Source organism: Diadema setosum, chromosome 7, assembly GCF_964275005.1.
Source record: "Diadema setosum chromosome 7, eeDiaSeto1, whole genome shotgun sequence".
Taxonomy (NCBI): domain Eukaryota; kingdom Metazoa; phylum Echinodermata; class Echinoidea; order Diadematoida; family Diadematidae; genus Diadema; species Diadema setosum.
The window spans coordinates 39,853,405-39,874,384 of NC_092691.1; the positions used below are offsets into that span (position 1 = coordinate 39,853,405).

The 20,980-nt window shown below is 36.8% G+C and overlaps 1 protein-coding gene across 2 annotated transcripts in view; it reads left to right on the plus strand.

The window, feature by feature from the left end:
* LOC140230798 (phosphopantothenoylcysteine decarboxylase-like) overlaps positions 1-17,825 on the plus strand; it is a 72,132-nt gene extending 54,307 nt beyond the window's left edge. The window contains exons 3-7 of one of the 2 annotated variants that reach the window (XM_072310939.1): positions 3,032-3,133; positions 4,269-4,397; positions 12,563-12,731; positions 17,368-17,383; positions 17,752-17,802. In XM_072310939.1, the coding sequence (XP_072167040.1) occupies positions 3,032-3,133; positions 4,269-4,397; positions 12,563-12,731; positions 17,368-17,383; positions 17,752-17,770 (435 nt within the window). In that variant the 3' untranslated portion in view covers positions 17,771-17,802. Of the gene's footprint in view, positions 1-3,031; positions 3,134-4,268; positions 4,398-12,562; positions 12,732-17,367; positions 17,384-17,751 lie in introns of both variants that reach the window. The other variant, XM_072310938.1, reaches the window with a different exon arrangement.
* Positions 17,826-20,980: the final 3,155 nt, after the last annotated feature.

The window sequence follows — 20,980 nt, forward strand, 5'->3', positions numbered from 1 at the left end:
TGTATGATGCATACTTGTGACCCACCCATCATTTTATCCTGCTAACATCAGAAAAAATAAAGCCTAGAAAACTGTAAAATACAGTTTCCTCTGAAAAAAGGAAGGGATTGGATATTTCTTTCAAAATATATGACCATATGATCAATGAATGAATATTCAATGACCTCTATGAAATTCAAAACTTCTTACTTTTCAGGAAACATGTTACTACATGTGCCAATCTGAATAAAACCCAAGTTATTAGTAAAAGAAAAAAAATAGCAACCTTAAAATGAGGGATAGATGGATTCTCAGTTTATCTAATTGGATTGCAGTCCAGTTCTCTGCAGTTACCACCTGCAGTGATCACATGGATGTATTTTCTATCACTAATATGAAATGCAAATCAATCATGCGATTTATGGAGCTTCTGCATGGAAATTGTGTGGAGCCCCTGCCTGGAAATTGCGTGGAGCCCACACAAGAATGAGCCGGGATGAGCGCTGACCATGCATTGGATATGCTGTGCCATCAGCCAAATGGCCTCTGCATGAGTTCCTTGCAAGAACCGTGCAGTGCCACGCACATTGTATGACGTGTCTGCCATCTACAGTCTTATAATTTTTCAGATTTGTATAATTTCCCTCTAAATGGAATTGTAAAGGCCACAAACCCTGTGAAGGCCACGAACGCATCTCACAGCCTCCTCCTGCCTCCACACGGAGGCTGCAAGAGAAGGGGGGTAGCAGTTCAGTAGACACATGGCAGGCCAGATGTGAATAAGGCATAATCAATCCTAGAGATTCATTCCCCATCATTTGATGTATAATGCAAATTGAGACTTGATATATTCCAAACGAATTAGAAGAAAAAAAAAAAACTAAACTCATGAATAATTCCAGCCGATTCGCTGGGAAGTTGACACTGCCATGGCTGTTGCATCCTTTTATTCCTCAACACGCAAGGTTTAATGAGTTGTCCTCCAATATGGCATTTTGGTCTGATTGAATCCACGGATCCACTTTCCCCACGAGAGAGTTCAAAGTACAGATTTTCTTATCATTGGCAACCAGGGGAGTTGGCTTGGATCTGATTTGTTATCAAGCAAAGACAAGCAAATCAAGTGAGAAAAAGAAAAAAAAAAATAATGGAATACAGTGAATCTCAAAACAGAAAAAAAAAATCCCTAAATCAAAGAAAACGCTTCTATAGAGGCTTCGACAAGCATTCTGGATAGATGACGTTTCACTGTGTGGAAGCTAATGTGTAGTGACAGCTGTGCTTTCGCATTATCACACCATGAAGATTTACCGACGGAAGTGGTGATGGTTGCATGCAAGTGTATATTATTAAAGTGCGCACTGTGGTTTCTTCATGACTACTTTGTGCTTTATTTTGTGAACACAGTTAAAAAAAAAAAAACAGCAGCAAAAAGCAAACAGTGGGTAGCATTTTCAGCACTATGGAAAAGCGCTAATTTACCCAAGTGTTCACAGCTTTAGTATAGGGATATATACAACTGTGATTCTATCAGAAGCCAACTTTAGTTTGTTTGATAAAGTGTGCAAATGGTGTGTTTTCACAACGTAGAGAGTTCTCAGAGGAGTTTCCAAGCTTTTGTACAGAAGTACAGAAGCTATGTCACACATGTATAGGTAACTGCTCATCACAAAGCTGACAAAATGTCACACGTTGGTTTTACAATAGAATTCAAATCAGTTACCACACGTTTTGGGTAAACAAGGTTGATTTTTTTTTTTTTTTTTTTTTTTTTGGGGGGGGGGAGGGGGGCTCATTATTTCCTGAAAATGCAATTCTGTCTACTTTTGCGACTTGGCAACGCTGAGAGTCAGGGATTTGTTGTAGCTGTTACACAGAACTATTTTCACTTTTACAGCTTTGAAGCATCAAGTATAACGGTGGTAATGCTTTGTCACAGTGCTAATAGAACCATGGGTCTTGCTTTGGTTGAACTTCAATTGTCAGACTATTAAATGCATCAAAGCGTACATGAAAACACCACCAAACTTGTCCACACACTTAGCAATAGAGCTGATTAAGTTGAATTAATCAAGGAATAGAATGCAGGATGATATGACAATCTCTTAAAGGGTGTGTACAGTTCTGGTCGAGGTGTAGATTTAGCTTTTAACATTTTTGCGAGATATTCAGAAACCACTCTATGAGATGTCAAAGAGCATGCAGTTCTAAGGGGTATCAAAAGATTATTCGACGAAAATCGGTTTTGAAATGGCTGAGATATCCAAAAACAAGGTGAAACAAAGAGATCCTAATAAAGTTGGGGCATGTCGCCTTTTATTATTAGCACTTTTTGGGATATCTCAGCCATTTGAAAACCAATTTTCATCAAATAAACGTTGAATCCTTCTTAAAATTACATGCTCTTTCATATTTCATAAGAGGCTTTTAATGCTCCATTTCTCATCAAGACAATAATAGTGTGCAGTGACAGATCCAGAGGAGGGCACACCGGGTGCGCGCGCCCTCTGTATTTTTTGATAAAACAAAGTACACTGTAAATAAAAATAAAAAGATGGGGGAGGGGGGCACGTGCACCCCCCCCCCCTTAATTTTGTAAAGGTACCTCCCCTTTACAGAATTCCTGGATCTGCCCCTGTTGTTGTGAGTCCCTATGTTTCAATAGACCCTAATTACTTCAAATATGCTGTTTGCTCCCATGAGAAACATACAAATGTACCTGGTGAATCTTCATTCAGGTGTTGTAAGGGGTTGGGAACACATCACACCGTCATGAGTTCAAACCTTGAAATTCTTGGCTTTCAGGATCTTTAACCTGAACTTGACAATCTTCTTTGGCAACTTTTTAGTTTGTTTCATGATGTGAGGTCACATAGATTACACTCCAACGGTGTGTTAAATTGTATAATCTATTCGAGGACAAAAATGGAGATAACTCGTCATCTTAAAGAATTGCTTTGAGCAAGAACCATGTGATTCTGTCTTGCTGTGAAATTGCAGTAGTCACTGTTCAAATAAAAGCCGCCGTGTTCTCCTGTGTCTCCCTCTTCAGGTGGAGGTCCGTGTTTTGGTGACGGAAAACGCCCTCAAGTTTTTTGACAAATCGACGCTGCCCCCGGGCGTACGGATCTATCGTGATCAAGATGAATGGCAGGTATGTATCCCTCCCTAGTCAGTCCTTGTTATTTATACACCCCCTGATCACAGAGATGTGTGGCAAAAGATGGAGGAAAAACTACATCTAGGGTGATAACACTCAGATCAATGTTTTGACTTAAATACATTCTCGCTTTTCCAATAGTGGATGATTTGCTGTAGCACAGGCCAAAGATTACAGATTATAGAGTCTCATTCTCATCATTTTTTTTCTTCAGTTTAATGGGTAGCTTCTATGTCTTGTATGAGTGTGTGTTTGTTTATCTACTTGTTCCGTAGTATTATTAATCACTTCATTTCATTTTATTTCATTTCTTTTTATTTCATTTCATTTCATTTCATTTATTTTATTGTCCATAAAATGGAAAGTCTTCATGATTCAAGTGACATACATAGATACACATACATAAAGCACACATTTCAAAATAAAGCACAAAAGATAACAACACACATGTCATTTATTCATATATAAATAACAGTAAAAAAAAAAACTTAACAAGAAATACATCCATGACATCAAATATTGCACCTGTTTCTTCTATACCTAATCTAAATAACTTTTTAAACCCAAGTGTTATAATATAACAACAGTTGCAAAACACAGTCAAATAAACAAAAAAATAAGGCTGATAAAGCACATAAAAAAAAATATTGACATGTCATCCTATGAAAATCTGGAACACTGACAACATTATCAATAAAAACTTACTACCTGGAATAAAATTTCCCATGAATCTCAGTAACAAATTTGTGCTGATACAGCACACACAAGAATGTGACACACAGCACACACCAGAATGTGACTGATAAAGTACATAAGAATGTGGCTTGGCATCCAAGTCAGGAGAATTGTATCTCTTCTTTGCACACACTACAGTAACTGTATTTCATTATCACACTTATCTATCTATATATATATATATATATATAATAAACATATCAATTCAAATCCGCATACATGTATCAACATACACGTAAACACATGTGTCTGTGTATGTATTTGTAATGAGAAACATTTGCACAGTGCATATAAAATACTCCAGTACATGAAGAGTCAAATTAGATTGCGAAGGCATACATGTATTTTTTACTTTAATGGGGTCCTGTCAATAATTATCGCTTGATGTCACCAGATGTGGAACAAGTTGTCTGACCCTGTGCTGCACATAGAGCTGAGACGCTGGGCGGACCTGATGGTCATTGCACCCCTGGATGCCAACACCCTGGGGAAAGTGTCCAGCGGCATCTGTGATAACCTCTTGGTAGGTCCCTGTCTTTTATCATATCATTTCATACAGCCCTACCTGGTTTTATTGTCCCTAGCACTATGCAGCGTTTCGTATCTCTGTGGTGCCAGGGTAAGGATGATTAAAATCATGAATTTGTGGTGATTTATGACACCAATCGCAAATAATATAGTCCCAAGCAAATATGGACATGAGAAGTTTACCAAGTTTCAAGTTTGTAAAACATTCATTTTCCATCTTTTTCATGTTGTACATCACATACATAGGATTGTACAAGGAAGGCTGAACCTCAAAAAGCAGAGCTTGTGGTGAGCTGCCTAACAAAATACATCACATCACAAACACAAAAACAACAAAAACATAATAGTTCCCATGACAATATTAAAATGAGATGTTCCTCAAAGAGAAGCATTGCAGCCTAACAGAGGGGCTACAGTAAGTATGGAAATATGTGACGAGCTACAGCCTAGCAAAAGTTGCATGTATCAAAGTTAAAGGACAAGTTCTCCTTCATTAACATAAGAATTGAGAGAATGCAGCAATATTAGTAGAACACATCAGTGAAAGTTTGAGGAAAATTGGACAATCAATACAAAAGTTATGAATTTTTAAAACTTTTGTGTTGGAACCGCTGGATTAGGAGACTACTAAGGCTCGTGATGTCATATGAATACAACAGTGTAAAGAAAATATAAAGAAAATTCAACATATTTTCACTTTTTTTCGCATAATAAAAGAGCACTTGACTTGCCTCTTTCTAAAGGCAATGGGAATAATATTACCCATAACATATGTCAGTAACGAGACAAGGGAATGTGTACTTTTTTCAAAAGATGAAATTTTGAGAAATTCTCCTTTGTATTTTCCTTATATTGTTGTACGCATATGACATCATACACTGCAGTAGTCTTCTCATCCAGCGGTGACTGCACAAAAACTTCAAAAATTCATAACTTTTGAACGGATTGTCCAATTTTCCTCAAACTTTCAGTGATATGTTCTAATAATATTGCTGCATTCTCTCAATCCTTATGTTAATGAAGGTGAACTTGTCCTTTAAACATTACATATCTATAAATGCTAATAATGTGAAACCTCTGCACAAATGTAAGCAAGACAATGAGTGAAATGTGCTGTTTCCAACTGGATTGTGAGTAAACACCCTTACCGATATATTTAAATCTTATGCATGTCATTTTAACAAAGGTTGGTCCTGGCAACCTGAATGCTCGCACGAGGCCTGCCCGACACAGCAACAACTAGTGTATGCAAAGTGGATTCCAAGTATTGAAATGCTGTTATAATGTACAGGTTACTGAAGAAAGAGAAGAAACATCAACAAACTTGATCATACTGGCAAAAAGGTCTATTATTTCAAAAGAAGAAAGACAATTTATAATGGCATTTAAATAAACTCAAAGAAGATGCAGATTTTAAATGGGCTGGGAGATTATTCCACACCTTGGGACCAGAAAAGCACACTGTGCATTGGAATGAGATTTTTTAATGTTTTGGAATGTGAATTAGTGAGGATGATCTGATTTCATACTTATGGTATTCTGAGTTTTCTTCGAATAAGTGACATAAGTGATCAGGGAGAGGTGACCTCAGAGAAAAAAAAAAATGTGCAAATAGTTTACCAGAGGTGAGCTCAGAAAAAAAAAAGTGAAAATAGTTTTGTATAATTGTGTGTCATCATTTATTGACTTTGTTGTTTAACCTGTTGAAGACTAGTCCCAAGTATACTTGGGCAGGTGTCTATGGGAAATGTGACTTATAACAAAATCAGCTCATGCTCAATGGGTTTAGAAATAATACTCTCATTTGAAATTACACATAACAACTCTTGCATAATTATATACTGCAACTATAGAATATTGTCTTCAGATATTGTAATTTTTTATTTCATTTCATTTATATGGTTTATGCAATTTTTTTACAAGTAAAATTTTACAAAGAAAAGGTATACAAATTATGATAATACGATAAAGTGCAAATCACAATTTTGTGATACAAATCATGAAGTAATACAGGGTTATCGTAATCAATGAGCTAAGAGATTTGGAGGGGTTACACAAAAAGCAAAATTTGAAAGTATGACAACTTGGGAAAAATCTATAACTTACTTTCAAAATATAAAAAATGCTCTTGCGTGAGAGGCTTGGGATGAAACAGGGGGGGGGGGGGGGACGGGATGCTTAGTCCCTAAAATGTGATTTGAAATCATTATAAGGTGTTGGCATGGGGTATATGAGAGGTAATTACAATTGCTTGATGTACAATAATAAAAAGAGAGTTAGAAAACAATATGTGATTTGTTTAATTCATTTCATACTTTGCATATATTCATTTACTTTACAAAAGGTTAAAATTTGGTATAACCTGATCACATTAGCAAAAACTTGAGGATAACCTATTAACTTTTGTTTTAACTAGGAGTAGGCACTAGAAAGATCTGAATGCACCAGATTTGGGATAGTAAATGTTACAAAACCAATGCAGAAACACTGATGGTAGTAATAATGATATAGTAATAATAAGAATAAGAATTAGAATACTAACGACAATAATAACAATAGAATAATGAGACTTAGGGAGTAGCCAGCAAGACTGTGTAAACAAGTGATACTTACCCAGTAGATACTAGTTCTATAGCTAAAGCTTGGACTCCATGGTATTTCCCCGGGCACAGCTATTAATGTACACTGATGCAATATTTTCATTTCCCTCTCTTGCACCCTATTTTTTCTCCCCCTCAAATCTCGGATATTTGTTTTCAAAACAGGACAGCACTAGCCACCCACCACCAAATTAGTCATGATTGATTGAAAGTGTAGTAATACTTATGGATGCATCTGATGATATTGTATTCCTATGAACCTTTATGATTGAAAGAAAAAAAAAGTAGTTAAAGGTCGTGTGTGTGCCCTCCTTTCTACCCCCGCATCATTTCTATCATATCCACCTCGGAATGTTTAATTCTTAATAGAGGGAAAGTAGAAACCCATGCAATAGTTAAATACAATAGGATAAAAGCTTGAAACCTGAACCAGCATGATATTTGCATGCATCACAGTGCCTGTTTGGCATTCGTATACTAAGTTCATCATTTATCATTGATTTGATATTCTCGAGTTGTCTGGAATATTAATCCAGACTCCTAGAAGTCCTCAATATTGAGATGAAACAATGAATGTTATATTTAAGATAATTATAGGTATTGTAGAACTTGTTCAGCCAAACTTGAAGGCATTTTTTAGCCAGAATTTTGTGGGCTTGCTATTCTCAGACCAAACAATTTAGCAGGAATTGAGAGGTATACATCAAGAGAGCGGTGACCTTTACAATACCTGATTCTTTCATCTCTCTCATGTTAGGAGACTATCTCTCAGGTATGCTTGTTGAGTGTATTCATAGATCACTTGATATGCTGTTCTGCTTCTCTTCATGTTTAGATTCCCATGAATGTCATGTTTGAGTAAATGCTCAGATGCTGATTGAACATATTTCTGCCAGGGTTTATTGTATCGGACCGCATCCCTCGGATTATTCTGGTTTCAGTTCTTCTCTTGGGAAGAGAATGAGGGTGAGAGATAAGAAGTTAGTCGTGATTGACTGAAAGTGTAGTAATGCTCATGGATGCATTTGAGGATATTATGTTTCAACGAACCTTTATTATAGAAAAAAGGTAGTTATAGGTCGTGTGTGTGCCCTCTTTTCCACCCCCGCATTATTTCCATTGTAAAGTTATATCCACCTAAGAACCTTGGAATGTTTACTTCTTAATAGAGGGAAAGTAGTTATCTGTGCAATAGTTAAATACATGAGAACAAAAGCTTAAAACCTGAACCAGCATGATATGCATGCGTCACAGTGTCTTTTTAGCATTTATCCACAAATTCATCATTCATCGTTGATTTGATATTCTCGATTTGTCTGGAATGCTAATCCAGTTTCCTGGAAGTCCTCAATATTGAGATGAAACAATGAATGTTAAATTCAAGAAGTATGGGTACTCTTAGAAATCTCTCAGCCAAACTTGAAGGCATTTTTAGCCAGAATTTTGTGGTCATGCTATTCTCGGACCACACAATTTAGCAGGAATTGAAAGGTATACATCAAAAGAGAGCGGTGACCTTTACAATACCTGAGTCTTTCATCTCTCTCATGTTAGGAGACTATCTCTCAGGTATGCTTGTTGAGTGTATTCATAGATCACTTGATATGCTGTACTGCTTCTCATCATTTTTAGATTCCCATTAATGTCATGTTTGAGTAAATGCTCAGATGCTGATTGAACATATATCTGCCAGGTTCAATGCATGGGACCGCATCCCTTGGATTGTTCTGGTTTCTGTTCTCCTTGCAGGAAGAGAAAGAGAGTAAGAGATGAGAATGGGGGATGGGAGTGGTGGAGAGATGAATTGCACAAATTTGATTTTCGCTGGGCACCTGAGCAAACATGCCTGGATACAATGCATGGAAGTTTACTGGATAGCTCTATTGCCTGAAAGACTTGCACTGAATGAGGCCAGACTTAGATGATGTAAATGTATGATTACAGATGACCCCCTCCCCCCCCCCCCAATCCATCCCCAATTGCTCCAGGCAGGTTCTCTGATTCAGTCCCAAGAGATGAATTAGTTGTTGCCATGGCATTCACCTCCACCTTGTCATCAGTTACTGACAACATCAACAGCAAAACCAACAACAACAAAATACTTTCTGTTTGGTTCATTTTATGTTATTCTACAATGTATCTTGTTTAAAAGGATGTCAAAGAAGCAACATGAAGAATGAACGTACAATTGTAAGGCAGCTTCAATTTCAGTTCTTTGGAATATTTATGAACTGTAATGTTTTAATCGTCACCTTTCCAACATCATCACCAAGTATGATATATTTGCTGTTAACCCGCTGAAGATGGGCTAATTTTGCCACAACACTCATTTCCCATAGACCCCTGCTCGGCACTCATCCTCAACAGGTTAATGACTGAATACATGCATGTTTCAAAGTGTCCTAAAGTGAACCCTGCCTGTGTCCGGGTATTTCAATATAAATGTGTGCAACGTTATAGGGTTTTCTAGGCCAATCAGCACTTAAGACACATAGAATGTTACCAGAAGTTGTGATAGGTTAGCTTTAGGATATCAAACTATGACACAGATGAAAGTACCATTATATAGATGATGACTGGCGGGGGAGGGAACATACCGAATGTTCCACCCGAAGGGTTTGAAATGCTATTGAGGGAGGTTGTAAGTCCCGAGACGAAGTCGAGGGACTTATAGCTTCCCAAAATAGCATTTCAAACCCTGAGGGTGGAATGTTTGGTACATGTTACTGACAACAAAAGTCATCATCTGTGATATGGGTTAGTCAAATACGTCAACGTCAACCACCAGGTAGCACAGCGCACTCTGATCGCTCGCTCGCGAAGAGCCAAATTCACTGTGCGCGCACGGTCCTAGGCCTTCTGTCATTTGTTACGTGAAAATGTTTTCCCATGGGAGAACATAACAAAAAATGTACGCCCATGGGCAAACATAATGAATGTTCCTCCATCGCTTGACTGTGTTTAGCCAATCACTAACCAGTATTTGACTAACCCATTTAATATCATATTTAATCACACGTATGCTACATTCTACCACACCAATCTTATCAGAATTCAATCTCTCAGTAATTTTCCTTTTCTTAGTGCTTTGTTTTGGGTTTGTTTTCTTTTTCATTTTTATCTCCAGTTCATATACACAAATTCCTTTTCACAAAATTATTTTTATCTCTTTATCGTCTCGATCAGTCATTTATAAAATGAAAAGTAGAAATCACACATGTATGTATCATAATTATAGTATTACATAGTTAAGTACATGTAGGTTCAGATAGTAAGGGTTGAGATTTAATCATAGATACTGTTATCTGTGTCCTTCTTCTGCTTTTCCATTTTACCTTTCCTTCTGTATTTACCTAGCTGTTATTTCATCTCTGTAACTATCGTGTACTTACGATCAGCTACTCTGTCCTTACCAACACAGTACAATGTACTCTGTGCTTTTCTTTGTACTAAGTCCATAACTAGGAGCAACAGAGATGGGAGTAGCTCACACCTTTCTGCTAGAGGACAAGAGATGGCGCTGTTGCATTGTCATGCATGTACTGATTAACCGTGACAGCCACTGCCATTTATACATCATGCCATTTCATTAAGAATGAAAGGTCTGGTAAAAATTGATAGCTCTTCCCCACCACCATAGCACAACAACATTCGTGTCCCTGGTTTTGTTGATGTTTAATGACTGTCATTAGTCATGATTGTAATTTTTTTTTTCTTTTTGATAGTGATATATTCATGGAAATATTATAATCAAGGTCAACTTTCCTCCAGAAACACGTCCACATAAATTTTGATGGTGATTATTGTTTCCTCAGTTTTATTCACTCTGCATAATAGGGTGGCATAACTTACTCTGATGATTCAATTCAATTCATTTCAATTTATTCATTTCATAAAATCACATATAAAATATTTACATAGATGTGTGAGTCAAAGGAGGAAATCATGCAAAAGCCTAGGGCTTGGAAATGGAGATTTCCTTTACAATATAATTTAAAATCACAGTTTTGAGTGAAACATATATATATCAAAACAGAACTTAGATTAGACGCCGTTACAAAATCAACAATACATTATGATAGAGACAGGAAACAGGAAACAAAACAACAACTAAACTAATACAATATAATACAATACAATAAAAAAAAACATAATGAAACTGAATGAGTGTGTTATCTATTTCTAAAAGCTAAATCTCATAGAATCTCTAGTCATTACAAAAGTCTTTGACTGGGACAGTTCTGTATTTCACCAGTGTATGCTTGGACTTCTCTGAATCACAGTTACCTTTATAAGAGCCTGGGTATGTTGTCATCACATCCTAACCCCTTAAAGATGTGTCCTGAGTATACTCGGGCAGGTGTCTATGGGAAATGTGTGCTGTAGCAAAGTCAGCACATCCTCAAGGGGTTAATATCAATGATATCAGCCTTGTTAGAATCTATCAATTTTTACCAGACCTTTCATTTTCAATGGGGAGATGTAGTTTTCTCTTCAATTTTGGCTTAGATAGAGACGTCACACAAGCCCTCTTTAGCCATTATTTTAGATTTTTTTTTTCTTTTCAATCCACTTTTGAGACATATTGGCCCGAATTCACGAAGGCGGTACATATGAAACCATGGTTTAAACCATGGACAAAAACCATGGAGCGCCAAGTGTCGCACGGAATATTTCGTTACGAAATTGGTGATTTCGTCGATGAAATGACCGTTTCGTTAACGAAATTATCATTTCGTGGACGAAATGTTCATTAAGTTACAAAATGTTGTCATTTTGTCACAAAATAATGATTTCATCGACGAAATGACTGATTTCGTAACGAAATATTCCATGCGACACTTGGCACTCCATGGTTTTTGTCCATGGTTTAAACCATGGTTTCATTTGTACCACCTTCGTGAATTCGGGCCATTGAGTTTTGACATTGCTGAGTGTAACTAAAAGTTTTTGATTGCTTTACTATATTTTATCATACATAGTAAATGCACACAATGTCTCCCATAATGTGCACAGAGAAAATTAATCTGCTGTACCTTGTATGTAAAAAGAACAGTTTTTATTGCCAAAAGTTAAATTCTCTTCTCAGTTTTAATCCTGATTTTAATCCTGATTTATACACTATATCGCACTTAAAGGTCTTGTTTACCTTTGGGAGCAGTGATTTTAAAAATGTTCAAGGTATCGCATTTGATGCATATGTGTACGTAGGTCAGTTGTATCAGAAAACGTCTTACCATATAAGAATTTTGCAATAGAACCTAAAATATAAGGAGTTATCACTATTTTTCTCAATAAACCGTAACTGTAGATGGTATAGTCTGGAAACATTTTTATTTTAACCATCGTTCACATTTTATGTATTGAACAATACTGAACATTGATTATACTAATTCAAATTTTTTAATTGCTTGTTTGTATCCCTAACTCACATTATGGAACTATTTTCAAGTATTATTGCTGGGTTTTTGTTTCATCTGCAAATGGTAAATTATGCCTTTAAGAGAGGAAAGCTTTTGATCTTACTGCTGCTGTTGTTTTCTTTTTGTCAAAACCTCAGACCTGCGTGGTGCGGGCGTGGGATGTGAGTCGCCCCCTGCTGTTCTGTCCCGCCATGAATACCCACATGTGGCAGCATCCCATTACGGCCCGACAGGTTGCTGAGCTGTCGTCATGGGGATACACTGAGATTCCCTGCGTGGAGAAACTTCTCGCCTGTGGTGATAAAGGTTAGTGTGTCTTGATAATCATCTCTCTTCTTTATTCATGTCTTTAAAGGGATGGTACAGATTCAGTTGATATTGGGCTTTTGGTTTCTCATGTTTTTTTATGATGATTTTTTGAGATAATGAGAAATCTCTTATGAAATATAAAAGACCATATAATTCTAAGAAGAATCGCAAGTTTATTTGATGAAAATCAGTTTTGAAATGGCTGAGATATCCAAAACAAAGTGATCCTAATAAAAGGTCCACCTTTTGTTAGGGTCACTTTGTTTTATTTTGTTTTGTTTTTTTATTTTGTTTTTGGATATCTTATCCATTTCAAAGCTGATTTTTATCAAATAAACTTTGAATTCGATTAGAATTTATGTTCTTGAACATTTCATAAAATGGAAAAGCCAAAAGCTGAATCCTCGCCTCAACCAATACTATACCATCCCTTCAAAGTGTTTAGAAAGCAGTGAAATGACATTTGCTCCTGTGACAATTGCTCTGGTCTTATTTTCTCCCAGGACTTTGGGTTAGAGAGTTAGGGCCGTGATAGGGTTTTAGGTTTAGTTTAATATGAGGATTAGGATTAGGCTTAGGGTTATGTTTGTTGGTAGAATTTATGTTCGGCTTTGCGTACAGATGTTTCATGGAAGCAATAAGCCAGTTCAGAGTTCCACTCTGCGCATGAGCAGAAAAAAGGTCATTCGGACCAACAGGCACGTTGGTTTTTAAAGTCACTGGGATAAGCGTCAGTGATGTATTATTATGTATAATGATTATTCATGTAATCCTTATGAATGCTGCTTGCCAGCACATCCACCTGACAGCAAAAGTGGTATTTGGCAATATCGATAGAAAGAGGTTGTTCTTACATTCAATGTAAGATAATGAAATGGATGCTTTCCCAAGTGTTGATTGACAGATCATTCTGGCCATCTGGTCTATGCCAGTTCATTCTTTGTTTAAGCAGGATTGATGAATACCATAAATCGTTGCGTAAAGCTTATGCATTACGTCGCTCTGAAAACGAGTGAAAAGCCCCTTAACCGACTGAGAAAAAAGAAAGGTCATTCAGACCAATGTGCCCATGAGCTAACTCCGAACTGGCTTAGACCCCGTTTACAGTGCGGGGCCGGGCTCGGCCGCGGCTCGGCCGCGGCCGAGTTCGGCCTCAATTGCGCGGCTGAGCCTCGCAATTTTGTCCGTTTACACTGCTGGGCTCGGCCGCGCTTTTGATTCAAACCTTTCAATATTTTGTCGTAGTGGCGCTCTGCTTGTAAACAAAAGCAATTTGGTATTGTCTGGTTTTCAGACCCTTTGCCAAATGAATTCCGTGGCGACGAAGTCGCCGTTCGGGCAAAGGCCTTTGCCGAAGGAAAAAATACTTTGCAGGACAAAACCACCTTAAACTATACTAGTTTTCGACGTTGAGGGGGTTAATATCCTGAATAGCGAAAGATACAGGCAGAGGGTTTGGAAGCCAGACTAAAATTGGCCGCGCAATTGGCCGCGCAATTGGCCGCGCATTTGGCCCAGTTTGTGTTTACACCAAGAAGAGGCCGGGCTCGGCCGCGGCTCGGCCGCGGCCGAGACCACCTCCAGAGCGAGGCCAAATGCGAGGCCAATTTTGGCCTCGCATTTGGCCTTTTGCGCGTTTACACTGAAGCGGGGCTGGGCTCGGCCGCGGCCGAGCCGCAGCCGAGCCTCGCACTGTAAACGGGGTCTTATTGTCAAAGATGCAAATGTCATGGAACCTTAAAGGTACTGTTTACCTTTGGGAGCAGTGATTTCAAAAATGTTCAAGATATCACCTTTGATGCACATGTGCAGGTCTGTCGTGTCACAAAACATCCTACCATATAAAATTTTTGCAATAAAGCCTAAAATATAAGGAGATATCTGTGTTTTTCTCAATAAACCGTAACTGTAGACGGTTTAGTCTGGAAACATTCTTATTATAACTACTGTTCACATTTTGTGTATTTAACAACACTTAAAGGGACTGTACAGTAGTGGTTGAGGTGGGGATTCATGTTTTGAACATTCCTAAGTGAGATAAGGAGAAACCTCTTATGAAATATGCAAGAGCATGTGATTTTAAGAAGGATTCAACGTTTATTTAATGAAAATTGGTTTTCAAATGGCTGAGATATCCCCAAAAGTGATAATAATAAAAGGCGACATGCCCCACCTTTATTAGGATCTCTTTGTTTCACCTTGTTTTTGGATATCTCAGCCACTTCAAAACAGATTTTCATCAAATAAACTTTTGATACCCCTTAGAATTGCATGCTCTTTTGACATCTCATAGAGTGGTTTCTGAATATCTCGCAAAACGTTAAAAGCTAAATCCTCACCCCGACCAGAACTGTACACACCCTTTAACATCGATTATACGGATTCAAATTTTTACAGTGGTTGTTTCGATCCCTGACTCACATTTTACAACTATTTTAAAGCATTAATACTGAGTTTTTTGTTTCATCTGCAAATGGTGAATTATGCCTTTAATAGAAAGCAACTGGTACAGAGCAGGATAACTGTTATCAGAAGCTTTGCTATTTTTATTTTCTTCATTGCATTGAGATAAAAGTGACTCATGTGTGGTGGAATAGTTGAAGGGAAAGATATCCCAAACTATATGTTGCTTTGCAACTGATTGACAAATTGCCCTATACATCAACGTAAATAAGCACTGAATTGATCAGTGTTTTAGTAGTAGCCATGATAAAAAATCATGGCGTACATACTCGAGCAGGATTCGAACCTACGACCTCTTGATCACCGGACAGGCGTCATCTCCACTAGACCACCGAGCTTTTGCCCGACAGCAAGTGTTGGTTCTAATCCTTATAGCATGCAGCGGGTACTGCTTTGTTATTCAAATTCATGAAATTCTTCCGTCGAGATGTTTTCATTGCAACTGATTGACAAATCAGTTATTATTTACGTCGATGTATAGGGCAATTTGTCAATCAGTTGCAATGAAAACATCTCGACGGAAGAATTTCATGAATTTGAATATATGTTGATTTATCCATGCAAATTCAGAAAGATTATTGGATCACTGGAAAATGTTTATTCCATGTGTGACAGAAGTGGAGTGACTTTATGAAACTATAAATGTAATTTCATAAGCCTTGTTTGTCATGAAACTACCCGGGTAATGACATCTTTTAAGGTAAATATTAATTCCTATTTCTACTCTATTTTGTGCGGGAAGCATGGTCATGTGCTCTTTCACTGCCCAAGAAAAATCAGTTTTCGCTAATTTCACAAGGAGCCAGGCTTTGCAAAATCAAATGCAGGCAGAAGTTCTTGTTTACATAATGCATTGAATGCCAGTGACAATTTGCGAAATTTCATGCTGCAAAAAAAAAAAAAAAAAAAAAGACCATTGGCTCCAATTCGCACAAATTTTATGCCATGAATATTTCTGGTTTTACGGTACTAGTTAATGTAGTGTGAGATCTTCTATCTGAAGATACACACTTGGCAGTTGTACTGGGGAGTATACTACGTGATTATAATCAGGTGAAATATTATGCTCTTGCCTGTGGGACAGACCAGCATACATTTACATCACTTTCACAAGAGGCCATTGAATTCCACGAGGAGGAGAATAAAATAAAAAGATACAGCGTTGCCACTTCAGCTTTCAGCCTTGAATGTTCACGTGCCCCGGTATCCTTGCACTTGGCAAAAATAATGTGTAAAACAATCCTACTTGATATAACACAACCCTAAGCATCTGTTCTAATAGCCGTGCCAGTAGGATGCACGAATACACCTTGCCATTATTTGATATTGGATGACATCTGTTGGGGAAATTTCTATGAGTGCCACGTTGTATTTCAACATTTTGACTGTGTGCTGTAAAGGCCGTTGAGCTGCTTGAGAAGGGAAATTGTTTGATTGGTTCATGTTAAAGACATAATTTACCATTTGCATATGAAACAAAAACCCAGCATTAGTGCTTTAAAATACAATGTAGTTCTAAAATGTTGGAGTTAGGGATAGAAACAAGCAATGTAAAAATTTCAAGTAATAAAATAGATGGTAAGTATTGATGAATATACAAAATGTGAACAATAGTTATATGAAAAATGTTTCCAGACTAAACCATCTACAGTTACGGTTTATTGAGAAAAATACTGATATTTCCTTGCCTTATTGCAAAAAATTTCATATGGTAAGATGTTTTGTGGTACAACAGACCTACATGCATCAAATGTGATATCTTGAACACTTTTTAAATCACTGCTCCCAAAGGTAATCAGGACCCTAAGAGAGTCCAATAAGCCCTGATGATAATTTTAGCACTCTTGCAAAATTTCCCCCTTCTGCTCTGGATCATAATGTGGTATTCATTCTCATTTTTTTTTGGTCATTATACAATTAATATATACACATTGTCCCACCAAAAATAAGTTGTCTTCTATTAAAGTCTTCTTTTGTTGTTAATGCAGACAAAAGCATCAAAATCAAAGTCTGCATGAACAATGAATGAAGAAACCTTCATTTTCACAAAGGTCATGTCTTGTTCATGTTGTTGATGGTATGAAATGACTAGCTTGTTGAATGAACAGATAGAAGATACGATGTACTTCTACTCATTCTTGTGTTGTTTTTTTCTCATTCATTTTGAAAGGAATGAAAAAGACAAGGTGAGCATGTACACATGTAAGAAGTTCATGCAGAACTTACAAGGTGTAAATCCACTTTCTTCACATTCTCACTTTTCCTTTACAATGAAATGTCATTTATTATTTCAGTTTTTGCCAATATCATGTTTAAAATGGACAACAATACACTTTAAATGTGACAAAGAACTGGTGTCTTTTGCTGTCTCTTTCATATTCTTTCTGCTTCTTTGCCAGTTTACACTTTCATTCCTACTATTTCACACTGTTTTCCATGTGGATAGAATAAATGTTCCTAATAGCATTTGCCCTCATGTCTTGAGCATAATCCTGTATTTGTTTGGTACATCTGTATTGTATTTCTTCTCTCTCTCTCTTTCTTTGCCATTCAGGTTTTGGAGCCATGGCTGAGGTTTCGACAATTGTTGACCGAGTAAAGGAAGCCCTCACATGACGCTGGCCATACGTGTACATCTCTACCTCTGTGATGATGAATTGTATTATCCCTTCAGTGGCTTTCATGTTCATTTAAACAGTTGCACATCAATGTATAACCCAGGGTCATGTTGCTGTTTTTCTGTTGCCCAGTGCCTGTGATTTCAGAGCCTTCTTTAACCCGTTGAAGTCGGACTGATTTTGCTACAATACACATTTTTCATAGACCCCTGCCCAAGTATGTTTGGGACTTGTCCTCAACGGGTTAATACAGCTGTCTCCAATGAATGATGAACATTACCCAAAAATAATTGGATATGTAGAAGGAGGAAACGCAATTTAGCAGTTATGAAGTCATTATAATTACCCTGTGTGGATATCTGGGTTCATTCCACAGTTTCTTACTACTTTTTGGTGTGTTTTCAAGATGACACTAGTAATGGTATATAGGGAGTTGCAATAATACTTAAAACTTTCTGTAAAATTTGACAATGTCCTGTTTCCCCTATTTTGATGGTCCTGAACACAAATATGCTTGTTGCCAAATTGATATATCCTGTCTTCAGCCATTGCCATGGGAACAATTATTATTCCTATTTTACAGTAGTGAAATGTAATCAGAGTGAATATATTCAAAGATTTTGGGTCGGCCTTTCAATAGAAATCAAAATCCTATTCTCATTCAAGGTCATTGGAATGCTGGAATTTGTCCATTGCCATGGTAATGCTTGACTTTCCAGAAACTAACACATTTACAATGAAACAGTGTAAAAACATGAAAGAAGTGTTTGAGTATGTCTATTTCATGTTTGCCATGAAAACTCATATTTTCTCTATTGCATAGTGGTTGCTATGGCAATGACTTTGTAGAAATTGAGGAAAACAGAGCATTTCTGTGTCAACCAATAACACAAATGACTCAGTCCATGAACGACTAAGTGCGCATTGCTCCGAGACTGACTGAATCTGCATGTATGTTTTTTACCCATTGAAGATGAGCTGATTTTGCTATAATGCCATATATTTCGCGAGTCTAAATTTTCGCAAATCAGGACTTCCCGACAATTTCGCAAGTGGTTAAATTCGCGATCGTGGAGTCCTGTACTGAACAGAGAAATGTATACGCATACGTCACATTCATATTGGCATTAGAGTCAATATTTTTATGTGTTTTTAGATGGAGAATTTCGCGAATAGTAGCTGACTCATAAAATTCGCAAAAATAAAAACCTCACAAAATACTTGGTGTATACAGTACATATTTTTCATAGACACCTGCCTGAGTATACTCTTGACTAGTCTTTAAGGGTTAAGGTTACAGTTGTGCCTGATAGAACAGTTGCTTTGGCAACATCATTGTGGGAATTTTTAAGTAGATATGCTCAGTTTACAAAATCCATAATAATTGAATGTGCTGATAGTGATGTAGTTAAATGTAACTCATTCTCTCTGACACAATATCTTCCAATATGTTCTTTTTAACTTATTTAACTTTACTATCATAGTCAGTCTGTTTGCTGTTAAGTTGACAATAGGTAAATGTTTCAGTGATGTTGCCATGGTAGCAGATCAATTAATTGATGAAATCCTTCAAAAAAAAAAAGGATATGTGTGCTTGTGCAAAATTCACCAACATAAAAGCATTTTGTGACTTACAATATATATACGCTGTAAGTGACAACATTTTCTTCTTTTAAGCAACATGTTCGATTGCAATCAAAATCTCACTTATCCAAAACCATGTTGCACTCAAAAGTGACATATGCCATGGCAGCACCTGAACTCTCAAAAAGTAATATGTGTTTGGAATGAAATATCATATAAAATTAAGTGACAGTGTCCTAATATTCTTATTTCAAGCCTAAGATATGGTATCTTTGCAAATTCTGATTATTCAATGTCCTGTTTCATTGCAGAACTTTTCAATAGCTCATATGGCAGCAACATTTGTATTATAGTTCAAGGAAAAAAACAACCATGATGTAAAAGTTCAAGGACATGGGTCTATTACCCTTTGCAAAACATATTTTTCCACCTCCAATACAAAGTCAGCAGGGGAAGATGAAACTATGTGTGAACTTGTGCTCTTGTTTCAAGAGTGAGATTGTGTACCAAATACATAGCAATATTAATAGAAGTACATCTTACAATTTCTGCAAATACCCCTAAATATACAAGATATTAATGTCTTCAAGCTTAAGCAACCTTTATAGTATATTTTGAATCTTCAGGTTGTGATTTGGAAGTGATGAGCACTCCCCTACAGCTCTACTCAATTCATGTTGATAGTGAAATTTGCTGGAGATTATTAGCATTGCATCCTCTCAGTCTGTGTATTAAATATACATTTTTTTATGAACAAATATTTAATTTCAAGATGAAAATAAATGTGACAGATATAGCAATGATATGCATTGCAAGATTCATGATGTAAATTTGAGGGTACCAAGCTCGTGCCTGGCACCATTCTTGCATCATCCCTCTCAATGATAAGTGGCCTTCTATTTTGTGACGAGTATTTGCAGGAATAAAATAAGATGTAAATGACTGTTATCTGTGATACCTGGCTGTGATACATCCCTTGAACACCGTAATTATTATACTATGGAAAAGAAGAAACAAACAAACACTAAAGTTTAATAGTATGCTAGCTTCATAGCCAATAAGATACTTTATAACAAAAATACCATCTTCAATAAAGACTTGAATGTATAGCTCATTGATACTGATTTGTGTATAATACAGAGCACCCAGAAAAACTAGATTTCAGTTGTAATTTGTTAATCATATGATGAATTATGCAGAGAGTTTTCTGTATTACTGCATAAAATCCTACCTTTGTAGATGTATATTCTTCCTTGTACACAAATCAGTGTAAGTGAGCTTGAAGTCTATGAATAGTAGAAATAATGCATAAGGTTGTGTGTACCCTTCAATTTACAGCATGTCACTATTCTATCTTGTTTATTTCACGTGTATCTTTCCACCAGATCACAGTCAACGAGTCCTGAAGGGGAGTAAAGATGAAGAAAACAAAAACAAATAAAAATGAAATTGAATGACACCTCCATAGCGTGAATATCTGTTTCTTTCTTGAATGAAAAAAAAAAATGAAGGGGAGTAAATTGACACATTATTTCCGTTTGAAATAAAACCTGAGCAGCATGACGTTTGTAGTACTTTGTA